General features: G+C 47.2%; 1 protein-coding gene across 8 annotated transcripts in view; it reads right to left on the bottom strand.

Moving 5' to 3' along the window:
* Positions 1-13014, bottom strand: part of LOC104125205 (cytochrome c oxidase assembly factor 1 homolog) — a 47327-nt gene that overhangs the window by 1832 nt on the left and 32481 nt on the right. For 7 of the 8 annotated variants that reach the window (XM_035893169.1, XM_035893171.1, XM_035893167.1 and 4 more), the window contains 4 exons: positions 7666-7907; positions 6901-7003; positions 3865-4016; positions 7-1175 (listed from right to left, as the gene is read on the bottom strand). In XM_035893169.1, the coding sequence (XP_035749062.1) occupies positions 975-1175; positions 3865-4016; positions 6901-7003; positions 7666-7848 (639 nt within the window). In that variant the 5' untranslated portion in view covers positions 7849-7907 and the 3' untranslated portion in view covers positions 7-974. Of the gene's footprint in view, positions 1-6; positions 1176-3864; positions 4017-6900; positions 7004-7665; positions 7908-13014 lie in introns of those variants that run through there. The other variant, XM_035893175.1, reaches the window with a different exon arrangement.

Genomic DNA, 13014 nt, shown 5'->3' with positions numbered 1-13014 from the left:
GGGATAACTGAAGATTGCAAGACGTTAAACTCACAGTAACTCAGTGAAACAGGAGGGAACTGTTATTTCCCTCCATCTGTGAGGAGGGGATGAGGAGGAGTGAGGAGATGAGAGCCCAGGTGCCCAGGGAGCGTAGGTGTGCAAGAAAAATGGCTGGGGACCTCTGGGCGTATCTCTGGTCGCTAGGGAGGAGGCCAAGTCTGTCCCTGAGCCTGTCAAGTCCCAGCCTAGTGCCTTCCTCCCATCATTTTACACCTTGCTTCACATAGCTATTCAGACAACAAATACAGTAAGTTGTGCTCATCTAATTATGAAAAGAAAACATTACCATATGGCTGGTGGCAGCTGAGCAAAAATGTTGTAGCTTTGGGTTTCTAAATAGAGCTAACAAACTCGGAGAACAAGCACACATGAGGAGGTTTGCATCTAATGAAATTTCCTCTTTTGCAATGGAAGACAGACTTTGAATTCATGTAGTAATTCTTTGCTCAGTTCTAGGAATCAGTTTACCCTTGACAAGAGAGGCTTTCAGGCTTCAGTATTACAAAAATGTAAAGTCACTACTATATGATGTGGAGTCAGAGCATCCTTCTCCTGTAATGTATCTGTTCTAGCACTTTTTTAACGATAAAGACTGTGTTTACTGGATAGCTTGAAAAAAATCCTGCATGATTTTTAGCTCACCTTGAGAGGAACCGACGTAATGTGCAAGATAACGCCCCTACTACAATAGATGATACCAGACTACAGTTAGGACTGCTGTTCAACAGCCTTGCACCTTCTTGGGGAGGAGGGGTGGGAGGGGACAGTACGTTACCTTGGCTCACAGTATTTGTACATACACTGACCTATAGTTCGTAGAACACATTTCACACAAATGAATGGCTCATGTTGTTCTGTTTGTATTCATAGGGATGAATTCAATCTGTTTCTCAACTCATTTACATTTTTACCGCAATGCTGGTAATAACCTTTCACAAGACCTTCAGACACGTGTGCATGATCTCAGCAACATGGATGACTAAGGCAAATATCCCGCTCCACTCTCTTCTCCTACCACTTCTCTCCCCGTGTCTGTACATTTCTCCCAGTACGCACCATTGACGGGAGTGGTCCATCTCTGAGTTAATATAGAGGTACCCCGCTGATTTTGTTCCAGATACCGGTAACTTTATCTGCGGATGTAAAAGTACATTAAAGATTCAGTGAAGCATGTTACTGAAATGGACACTTATTCCTTCTACAGTCAAAGATGCAACACCTCCCTTTTAACTTAAACCCTATTTTTTTTTTAATGTATTTCAGAGTTTCACTAAGCTTTTCAAATGGCTTACGTGTGCGTGGCTATACAAGTATGCCTGTTCTGCCATACATTAATCTCTCCCTGCTGAAAAAATGTACTATGTTACAGCTGCAACCCCCAGGGAAAACCACTTGCTCTCCGAAATATTTATGAGCAAACACCTTTCCTTGCCAGAATGCATGGTAATCCAGAGGCAACCTGCACTGTGCTAGAGCTTCCCATACCCATAACAAGCCTGCAGGTTGAGATCCTCTGCAGATCAGTCCGTTAACATGCATTGAGACAACGCGATGTTCAACGATTTTTGTCAGCGTCACAAATTCTACCACTCAGTTGTTTAACAAAGCAAGCTAGGACCTGCAGCATTGACCACAGCTAATTGCACTTGGCCTGATGTTTGAATAAAAGAAACATCATCTCAAGTGTAGTGTTTGCTGGTGGTACTGCAATCACGAAGGGTAGATGTCGGGCTTCTCCCGCTGGCTCAGTAGGGAGTAGCTGGGCATGTTGTGGAGTTAGTAAATTGATCTATGATGTAACTGTTAATGATGATTAAGTAGTTTATTTCATGAGAACATGAATGCTCATGAGCATGGAGAAGAAAGTTGGTGGTTTGTATCCTGGGTGAGGTCGGCAGAAGGCAGGGTTTGACTTCACCCTGAGTCACCCAAGCAACCAGCATTCTTAAAAGGTGACACAGGAAAACATCAGTGGGACAGGTTCTCATCTTCTTTTCAATCAGTGTAAGAGGTTGTGCTTCTTTTCCCACATTTTTGGCCTTAGATATATGTTGCCTTGTAGAATCTCTTAACACCTGAGAAATTGGGAAACAGTTTGGCCCAGGGTATCACAGGGGTAAAGCCTGGCAGGGGCAAGATGGAAAGTGGAATTTTATGAGAGCTCTCCGAAATATTTATGAGCAAACACCTTTCCTTGCCAGAATGCATGGTAATCCAGAGGCAACCTGCACTGTGCTAGAGCTTCCCATACCCATAACAAGCCTGCAGGTTGAGATCCTCTGCAGATCAGTCCGTTAACATGCATTGAGACAACGCGATGTTCAACGATTTTTGTCAGCGTCACAAATTCTACCACTCAGTTGTTTAACAAAGCAAGCTAGGACCTGCAGCATTGACCACAGCTAATTGCACTTGGCCTGATGTTTGAATAAAAGAAACATCATCTCAAGTGTAGTGTTTGCTGGTGGTACTGCAATCACGAAGGGTAGATGTCGGGCTTCTCCCGCTGGCTCAGTAGGGAGTAGCTGGGCATGTTGTGGAGTTAGTAAATTGATCTATGATGTAACTGTTAATGATGATTAAGTAGTTTATTTCATGAGAACATGAATGCTCATGAGCATGGAGAAGAAAGTTGGTGGTTTGTATCCTGGGTGAGGTCGGCAGAAGGCAGGGTTTGACTTCACCCTGAGTCACCCAAGCAACCAGCATTCTTAAAAGGTGACACAGGAAAACATCAGTGGGACAGGTTCTCATCTTCTTTTCAATCAGTGTAAGAGGTTGTGCTTCTTTTCCCACATTTTTGGCCTTAGATATATGTTGCCTTGTAGAATCTCTTAACACCTGAGAAATTGGGAAACAGTTTGGCCCAGGGTATCACAGGGGTAAAGCCTGGCAGGGGCAAGATGGAAAGTGGAATTTTATGAGAGTTGGTTAAAGGTTGATTTTTTTTTTTTTTTTTAACCCTGACAGCCCCTCTCCTTCACTGCACCATCTGCCCTATTCCTTACTGCCCAGGACTCAAAATTAGTCACCAGGAGGAATAAAGTGATTCAAATGTGACGAGATCCCTCAGCGAGTTGCCAGGAGAGGTCACTAGGGACATTTAGCGTCATCAGCAAAACCAGGGAAGAGCAGCCTGGATTAATGGGTAAAAACACTGATGGAAAGTCCTCTTCAGGCAGCAGCCCACAGCGTGGAAGTGAACTTGTGTTTGTGAGGTTTGCCTCGCCCCAATGCTAGGCTGACACAAGGCAGCCTTGTGCAATACTTCAGCACCCAGTGCAGCATTCTCCAGTCACTCTGTAACCCCAGCGCTCAGCCCCACGCTGGGCAGCCATCCTCCATGGCACAGGCTTACAGATGCTTTTAAAATCCACATCATTTGTGCTGTGCCACAGCATAGCTGGTGAGCAGCTGTAAATCTCTGCTGGAATAAAGCTTTAAAAACTAGCGTAGGACATATCTGGGGACAAGAGGGAGGCAGCTGCTATTTTAAAGATGGACCTTGATAGGTTTCTGAAAATGACTTTGTGGCTTACAGTAGCAGGAGGGGGATCAACTGACTTGGGAGGTCCCTTGGCATTCTGTGATGTGCCCATATAGCACAACACAAAGATGTCACTCTTGCTGGTTTTAGTCCCTCATGTCAAAGCATACATTTATGCTCTGGAAATCCACTCCTCTTCCAAATCAACTGTTATCCCACCCTGCTGCTTTCCCATGCCCCCAGGTCACTTGTGACCTGCTGAAAATCCCCTAGCTGATCTCTTGTCACACGGTGCCTTGGGAAGCCACCCTGTGACACCACCTCCCCAGCGTTACCTGTGCTCTTTCTGTGTCCACACGGTTACTCCCATCCGTCAGTCGGATGTTGTGAACCTTGAGGGGGGGGGCACCCAGGGCTTCCAGGGCATCCGGATTGCTGTTCAATTGCTCCAAAGCCTGCTGATAATACTGGGTCCTGGCAAAACTCTCTAGGTGAGAGAAACAGGGTAGTGAAGAGACTGTCCACTTAAAGTCAAAACACAAGTGAAAAAGAAAAAGACATTTCCTCCAGGCTACCACAGCCTCCCTGAAAAACACTCTGAAACTATTAGTTAGGAGAAATCTGGGTAAAGGAGGAAACGCACCCTTACATCAGAGAAGAGAAGCAGTGCTGAGCTGTAACGTTATTCAGCTCACTTAAGTGAAGAGGGCTCTGAATATAGCCTGTTCCATACTGATAGACAGTCCAGCTTATGCCTGTGTCTCCCTGCTTTTCATACGTTTGTACGTCATCTAAAAGGAACAAAAAAAAAAAGAAGGGAAAAAAAGCCTAAGGAGGAATGTCTGAAAATGTTCCGAATGCAATTTTTATTTTTTCAAAGGAGGTACAGAAAATACTTTAAGCATGGAGAATATTTTGCAGACATTGGTGTGAGACAGGAACAGCTGCTGCTGTGAAACTCCAGCTGTGGTCTTGATCAGCTTTTCAAGTGGCAGCCACGAAGCTGCAACTCTACATTGAAAAGGAGGCACGAAGAGGCACCGTTAAGAGTTAATGGTCAAGCAGCAACAATAGCACAGTCGACTGGATGCTGCAGTGTTGGCATATGGAGGACAACTGTAGTAAATTGCTACTTATCAATGTCTGGTTACTACGTATAGCTGGGAAACGCTGTCCACTGGTGACCACTGCACAATGCAGAGCTGTGAGGCTGGAAACGTGCTGGCCTTCCTTACGGAAGCAGAGACTTGCTTATAAACAGTTTTAAGGCTTGTCTGCTGAGATTGCTAGATGTGCTTCACACCAGCCTAACTTTACTCTCTTGACATCAAGAAGGGCAGAGTTAACCTAAGAATGTGTATGTGTGAAAATCCTACTCTGGCAACTTTGCTCTTGCCTTCAAAGAGTTTAAAACAAGGTGTAAGGTTTGTTTCCTGGTCTCTTGGAGAGTGAGGCAGAAGGATGCTGCCCTCTCTCCCTAATTAGAGGCAGCCCCTGTGAGCAGGCAGCATCCAGTTGGCATAGAAACAGCTTTGCTAGGCTGCAGCCTGCCCTGGTCCACCCCAGCCCCCTGGGCCATCCTGAGGAGCTCCAGCAAAAGGGGTTGCAGCACGCCAGCCCTTTCTTGCCAACGGATGGTGGCAAGCAGCCACACAGACCACATTAGAATTATGTTGTGCTCATCCTGCAGGTTGGAGGGGAAACGGGTTCAAGTTTCCCGGTGTTCCTTCTCAGCTGTTCCTTGTTAGCATCTCATGTATTGGACATAAAATGCCCAACTAATCCGTTTGGCCATGCATTTTCAGTAGAAGAGCTGAAAGCATGCCGAAGTTGGCTGGGGAGACTGCTCCTGTGAGGGGGGTGTGGAGGTGGAGAGTGAGGTTGTACAAACTTTCACAGAGACCATGCGCATGCAAACTTCCCTTCAGCCTGAAGGGAAGGGAGGGAAGCACCCCTCTTCCCCTGCTCCCACCACTATGGAAGCCGCTTGCTCCTCACAGGTCCCAGTATGGGCTAGTTCTGTGCACTGGGAAGGCAGAAGGGACTGGGATAACCCTGGGCATGGGCCAAGGGAGGAAGGGTCCCAGTGTGGCTCCCTCTGTCTGCTGGAGGCTACAGAAAGACACACTCTGCAGCAGAAAGTGTCCTTTCAACAGCCCGGTTGGTTTGTCACACAGCTACCAGACAGCTACTCGGCGGCCACTGATATTGCAACAGAGCAAGAAGTAGCCATTGAGTTGCGCCACTTGATTGCACAGCTAAGCGATGCGGGGAACAAGCCCTTTGAGTTTCTGTATAGCATGGGGGGTGACTTCCTTCCCCCCCTCCCCCCCAAGAGATTTCTATATAACAAAGCTGGAGCTGAAAATTAAAAAATGCTAATGTCCTTGTTAAAGCCAGATTCAATATTTTAAAGCGTAAGAGGATCATATATCTGTCATGTACTCCAGAGCCTGAGGGCATGAGCTGCCTAAAATTAAAGCCTGCTTTCCAGCCTTGTCTGATTTGTTATTAATACGTGTAAAATGAAGGGGAGGTTTTAAAGCTTATCTGAGGGCTTGAGGAACAGGCTTGGCTACACTTTTCTGGCAGCATCCTGTGATATAGGGGTAGGTGAAAAGCAGTATCATTTGACAGTACCGGGAAGGAAGAGGCATAGGGCCAAGAGGCCTATAGCACCCCCCAGGAGTGAGGCAAAGCCTCTTTCTGGTCTGATGCTAAGTATCTAGAAACAATTTTAGAAAAAAATAGACATCTATCATTTGGACTAATAATTTGGATTCTTGGCCAAAGACACATAGCAACTAGATCTGTCTATAAACAGCAATGGCACCTGTCTAGCTTTTCTCCCCTTGTCCTCATCTTCTCGGTGCTGAGCATTCTCATCTGCCCTTCATGCAGGAGAAACTAAAGATGTCTTAGCACTCCACAGGTGTGTTGTGCTTAAGGGCCAGCGCCACAAAGAGATTTACAGATAAAACCGCTAGACTTTAATGCCTTCTCACAGATGGTCATCTTTTCCTGCCCATTTTAAAATCTCACTAAGAAACGAAAACCTGCATTTCTCCCTAAGCTTTCACTTTGCCCTCACCCTCAGGAAACCCCCCGGAAACCAGCCTTTCTCCTGACCGCAGCAGCCTGCTCCCTATGCAACACCTGCCTCTGGAAATGCATGCAGCAGTGCTTGGGAGAGCAGGAGCCCTGGGGATGAACAGAGCGGAGCCCCTGGAGGCAGAACCCAGAGGCTCAGCCACACGTCCCTTAACTTCATCCGCTTTTCATATCTTGCATGCTGCTATTTTTCCCCGCTACGCAAAAGCAAATGAAAGGGGCCGAGGAGCAATAAGGTTGCTAACAGCACCGAGACTTACTTTGCATAAGATTATACATCATGATGCATCCCCCGCCACTGAACAGTCCCATGAAAACAGCCATTTGCTGCAGTTTTCTTAGAGAAGCTGGCATTTTTCCTCCCTGAAAAGAAAAAGGGAAGACATTTGTTGTAAAAGAAGAAAGCTATAGGGCTATTTCCCCCCTCCTCCTCTTTTCTAAAAGCCCTTTCCAACCAGGCCTGAATGAAAGCGCAGTGCAGAGGCATCGGGCTCTCGCCGGCGGGGGCCCCACCGTGCGCCCAGAAGGAAGGGTGGTGAGAACAGAGCAAACCGGGGACCCAGCCGGGTTGAATGTGTTTATTCAACTTCTTTTAGCGATGCCACCACTTCGCTAATTGCCGAGAAGAAAATGACCTCCCCGGTGTGGCCAGGGGCCAGCGCCGCGGCGCATTGTCGCGGGGGCTCCTGGTGCCGGCGCGCTCGCTCGCACACTGCGGGCATTCAGGCTCCGGGGGCCGGATTTCTCTCTCGAGTAAACTCCACTAAAGTAAACACGCTCGCGGCAGGGCTGGATTTGGCCTGGAGTGGTAAGGGACAGAGCCAAGCCAGCGCTGCGCCAGCAAAGATAATGGAGCCAGGGTGTGCGTATTCTGTTGTGGTGCTTTTCTCCCAAGCCGTGGATAAACAGGAAGGCTCTCACAAGCTATTTTTCTTCCTTCCTGCACTCCCCCCAGCCCAAGCTTGCCCTTTTAATGAATCACAGTTTTGGCATTTGAATGAATAACCCAGCGGAATAAGAAACACCTCTGAGAAAGTCAATCGACTAAAGGCTTCCACGGCTTGGGTGAGAGAGGGACCCTGTGGCCTGAAGAGCCTGAGCTGATGCTCCTGCCCACAGCGGGTTGGTGGGAGTCGAGCCGAGTTGTCACTGGGGGAGCGTAGCACTTTTTGCTTCAGGCTGTGGCAGGATGGGACTTGACCAAGCATCCGAGTATCGGCTTATGCTCTTGCTTTTTCTCGCAGCTGGGATGGCAGGGACGAATGTTCTTGACAGCAATTTAAAAAAAAAAAAAAAAAAAAATCAGCCAAAGTCTGCCCTTTTTGATGTAGGCACATAGACATCTGAATGCTTTGGGAAGCTGTGTGGGATTTCTAATCCCAAAGGCTTCACACCTCAATCCTGGTGCTGTGATGTTGTGACTTAGCTATTACGCTCAGCCAGGGCTGGTTAATAAACCCAGGCCCAAACCAGTTACGGAAGTGTGACCTGGGCAAGGCCATTTGAGTCCTGTTGTGAAAAACCACCTCTAGCATCCCTCAGGTATGCATTAGTCAGGTATGGCTCAGTCAACAACCACAGTTTAGAGAGGGTGGGGAGGCAAATGTCAGGACTCCTTCCCGTCGTGGCCGGGTCAGGGTGACACAGGCAGCCTCCTTCTGCTCCCCGCTCTGCTGACGTGCCCGTGCACGATCTCTTGCGTCCTCTAGCCCAAGGGAAACCATGAATGAAACCCAGGTATAACTTTCGTCTACTGCCCTGTCGGCACTTGCGTTCAAACGTAATGCATGCTATCCCTTAGTCGAAGGCTTTCCTTGTTAACTAGTTCCCTTGATTTTAATTATTCTTAATATTTAAGTTTTAATTTACTTCAGAATTATGAATGGCTAGTAATGGTAGCAATGCAGAGAAGGATGTGGGTGTTATGTCTGTTTTATGCCCCCAAATCCCCAAATTGTGCCATTGGTACAGTCAGTCACCATCTCCCTCACTCCTGATCTGTTTCTCTGATGAGTTTTCTGCTTCACTTCCCCTGGGGAACTTGAGCGGTGTGAGAAGTTGCAGCAGAGGAAGTACGAGTGTGCTTTTACAGAGAAACGGCAGCAGCCTTTTCACAAGGACAGCAAGAGCCGTCTGCTCACCCGCTTGTGTTTGCAGCTTTCCTTAAATCACAATTTGTAACATTATTTCCTGCCTCCCTACACACACACACACCCACACCCAACTGCAAAATCTGATTAATAACAGAGTTTCCTGTAAGATCCATCTGGCCAGGAGGAGGATCCAACACCACGTAACAGGGAGAAAAATAAAAAAAAAAGGTGCTAAATCTGGAGAGCGGATCATCTATAACAGGCTGTGACCCGCAGCATTTGTTTTTGCCCCTTTCAAAGTTGTGGCCAGGCAAAATTTGCTTTCTGTGATGAAATTCAGGGTAATTGAACGCAAATGCCTGGGGGTGGGGGGTGCTGCCAGCAGTTTGCTGAGTAAAAGTGGGAAGACGTGGAGCTCTTGCACCAGCAAGGAGGTTTCGACTGAGGCTCAGGGGACCTGCCTAGCAAAGGGCGGAAATTGGAGGCTCTGCAACTCGCTCTCAGTGGGTTTGAGGTTTGTTAGGTCTCACGGTCTGCTCGCACCCAAACAAGGGGGATGGAAAGTACGAGGAGCTTCATGCTGATCAGTCACGTGCTTGTGCATGCTCTCATTGCCACCTCCACTCACAGCAGGTCAGCGGCCGCAAGCACCCTAATGGTGCCATGCCGAGCCATCTGGCAAGAGAGCTGAGAAATGGTGGTCCCGGCAAGCTCTGCTGCCCAATGCAGCACTCCCGGCTGCTCCTGATATGCTGCCCCTGCCTGCAGCCATCGCCCCTTGCTGGTCCTGGTGAAGCAGGGATGTGGGAGGCTGAGGTGCACCCAAGTTGTGCAGCCCGCACTGGCTCTGCAAAGTTCCTCATTGCCGTAACAGGGAGAGTATCTCCGTTGCTTGCTTTCAGTAAGAGTGGGAAGCCCGCAGGCAGGACCACACCACCCCCAGGCTAGCCCCTGATGCTCTCCTCCCACTTGTTTCTCAGCCATTTTCCCAAGCCAGTCCTATGACAGCACGTTGCGGGAAGAGGTTCAGAGCTACGCGTTTTAACAAGTCTCTCAAGACCTTGCAAACCTCCTCTTTGATCCCACAATTCCCTGTTAGCTTCCAAAAGCAAGGACTGAAGTGTCCCTCACATGTGGGCTGCTGCTCCCCTTTCTTGCCATCGTGGTCCCTTTTGGAATGGATGTCCAGATATTGCATCCAAATCCTTCAGCATCCCTTGGCATGCAGCTGCTGCTGACTTCTGAATGATGACACCAGAGGTACGAATGGTGTCAGCTTGTGGAAGACCTAAATGTAGTAAGGAGCCGTTGTCTGCGAGGGCTCATTGCTCAGATTTCTGCCCTCTGGCCACCCGTGTTTGCTGCGCCCATCTGCTCTCTGCTGAAGTGCCATGGAGGTGGCTCGCTAGGGACAAGACATGCCCAGAAGTGTGCCTCCTGTCCTCAGCCTTTCTGAAAATTACTTACAGCCTGCAAAGCGTAGAGATCTATTAAAGGGAAGGACCAAACCCCCTCGACTTCATTTGCCACAGAAGGAGTAACTGTTAAGATAATGCATTTAGGAGAATTTTATAGATATGACGTGCAATTGCCTCTTAAGGAGGGAAGTTCATGTTGCTATCTGTGGCGGAGATCTCCCCTCAGAACCTGTTATACCACTAAAAAGTATGCAAGTCAACTGGTGGAAAAACAGATTTCTTCACAGCTGGTAATTAAAAAAGCACAATTTCCAAGCTACGCTGTTCTGCAAAAACATCTTTTCCTCCATGCTATTTGCAGCGGTAAGAAAGATTAAGTGGAGATTAGCACACACCAAAAACACTGAGCCTACAGTAAAAAAAAAAAAAAAGAGACACTAAATCATTCTAAGTAGTGTTCTCTAAAAATAAAAATTAAACAGCAGAGCTTCCTAATAAAGATGATGTTCATTTTGTGCCTTGAAAATAGTAAGATATCGTGGAAAAAGTAGTATTCAGGCTTGACTTTGAAACTGAGCAGGACTCGGGTAGTTACCAGCAAGATTTAACAAACCCAGAGAGGTGGAAGGCTCCCAGGGTCACATGTGAAATGGTGGGTTACTGCAACAATAAAGTCTGTTTTTAATTAGACTTTGTTTTCTCCACAGAGGATCTTCTAAAAATAGGCTGGGCTTAGGAAATTCTCCCTTATTTCAGCAAATTCAGATTTCTGTTTCAGTCTCTGAAATTCATGTGGCAGAGGCTGGTCTCAGGCACTTCCACCAAAGGCAAGCAGTGGTAAAGCAAGGGCATTTTCACCAAGGCATTTCCTCCTCCTTATCCTTTTCCTTCTCCTCCTCCTGGCACTACCAAGCTCCACCAGCACCTCCAGCTTCTGGGTGCCATCACAGACTGAACAGTAAACAATAACAGTGCTCTGAAATCAGAGACGAGCAGCTTGATCCGTGCAAATTCAGTGTGATCACTGCTGGCTATCTCAATTTGGGCCACTGCCTACCCACCTGGCCAAGACAATATACTGCCAGGCCACCAATACAAGGAGCTGGGAGCCTTTAAACCACTGATGACCTGAGATGTTGGCATGACACACTACGTATGTGTGGCAAGAGACTACTATTAAATTAAATTAAAACTTATCAATAGGCCTGACCATGGACCTGAGTGTCTAACTTCAAAGCTGGAACTGTTGCCTAACCCTTCTGTAATGAAGCTCTCCTTTGGGCTGGTGGGATTTGAGTCGGCCCCAGGTCCAGCTTTCCTGCAAGCCACCCAGGTAGTCATGGAAGTCACAGGAGGTGAGGCAAACCACACACAAGCACAAGCACACAGTTGTATTTCACATTCTCACTCTCTTGCCCATCTACTGATCTTGTAAGATCCACAAGACATCTGGGTATGAGCTAATTCCTATACTAATAACATGCCAGGACAACATTTTAGAGACAGCTTCATGACACTCCCTGTCTACAAAATACCTTCATCATGGGTACTGTCACCAAAGAGAGGACAGTTTTGACAGGATCATCATTTCAGCATATTATTTTCCCCTTTTTCATGGAAATAGTGTCAACATACTATTTACCTCATTTCTGAGAAGTAACAGCACAAACGGTGCCCCCTGCCACCACGTTCAGAAACACCAAAGATTTTGCACATATGGTCTGCCTTCACCAAAACCTCAGCAACTAATAAGAAAGAAGTTTGCTTAATTCACAACCAAACCAGAAGTAGGACTAGTACTTTTTTTTCGCAGTCGTTCTTCTCCAGATGCACTGAAAAGGCATATTTTGGCATAGAGGGAGATAAAACACCTTTTCAGCCAGATTTGAAATGGTCCTTTCCAGGGTCTCCTTGTGGATCAGTTCTTAGACACATGTAGCTTACCCTGGTTAAAATGCTCTGAAGGGACAAGTCTATGTACAAGGACGATTACTGGCAAGCCAGGAAACTGCGTTAAGTTTATTTTCTGTCTTTGCTGCTAGCTAATTGACAAGGAAAGTGTAAGTAGTCAATAGAGTGATTAAGGACTCTAAACAGCCACCTCATTCTTGTAGTTGTATCACATCTCCTGGGGCGCACACTACAACGCAGGTGGCTTGCTCAGTTAGTACAACGCCCGACATGGTGCCTACAGATATTTTAGTTTCATTTCCTTTTTCTCCTCTCTTGGGCGCTGTCATTTGCACGTTTCTACATATTTATATACCTTCATACACGTTTTGTACTTCACTGTTACAGACTACTTCCTCACATGCTCTTAAGCTACATGGTCTCATCCTGTGGGCTCGCCTGTAGCACATTTCTCTCCCTCCTGCCTGCCCACCTTCACCCCTCTATGTGCCCTCTTCCCCTGCAGGCTATTGCACCACCCCAGTGCTGCGCAGACAGAAATGGTGGGGCCGCTGTTCCCCTTGTCCAAGAAGCCTTCTCCTGCCATCCCTTGGTTTACCCCTCTGTGAAACTGAGTCTGCCAGTTCCCAACTGCAGGTAACGAAGGCAGGTGCCTAAATCCTTTTTTGCTTTTCTCCTAAGTTGCAAAGATGCTACAACCTAGTTTGCTCAGTCTCTTTGAAGGCCAGGCTCATGTGCCAGCCAGTTCAACCACCCGCTCCAGATCATCCTCCAAGACAACTGGAGCTGCCTGTGCTTTGTACTGGAACATGAGGGATATAGCAGAAAAGAGGCACATCTAGGGCACGTTATTGGAGAAGCAGGATAATTATACCTACAGTGTGACCCATTTTTGCTGTTATTGGAGCACAGCGTTATAGGTTAATGCCTAATAATCTGTCATTAACATCCC

The sequence above is a fragment of the Egretta garzetta genome, unplaced genomic scaffold (genome assembly GCF_000687185.1).
Source record: "Egretta garzetta isolate BGI_Z169 unplaced genomic scaffold, ASM68718v1 scaffold244, whole genome shotgun sequence".
NCBI lineage: Eukaryota > Metazoa > Chordata > Aves > Pelecaniformes > Ardeidae > Egretta > Egretta garzetta.
This window is presented reverse-complemented; position numbering and strand designations above follow the sequence as displayed.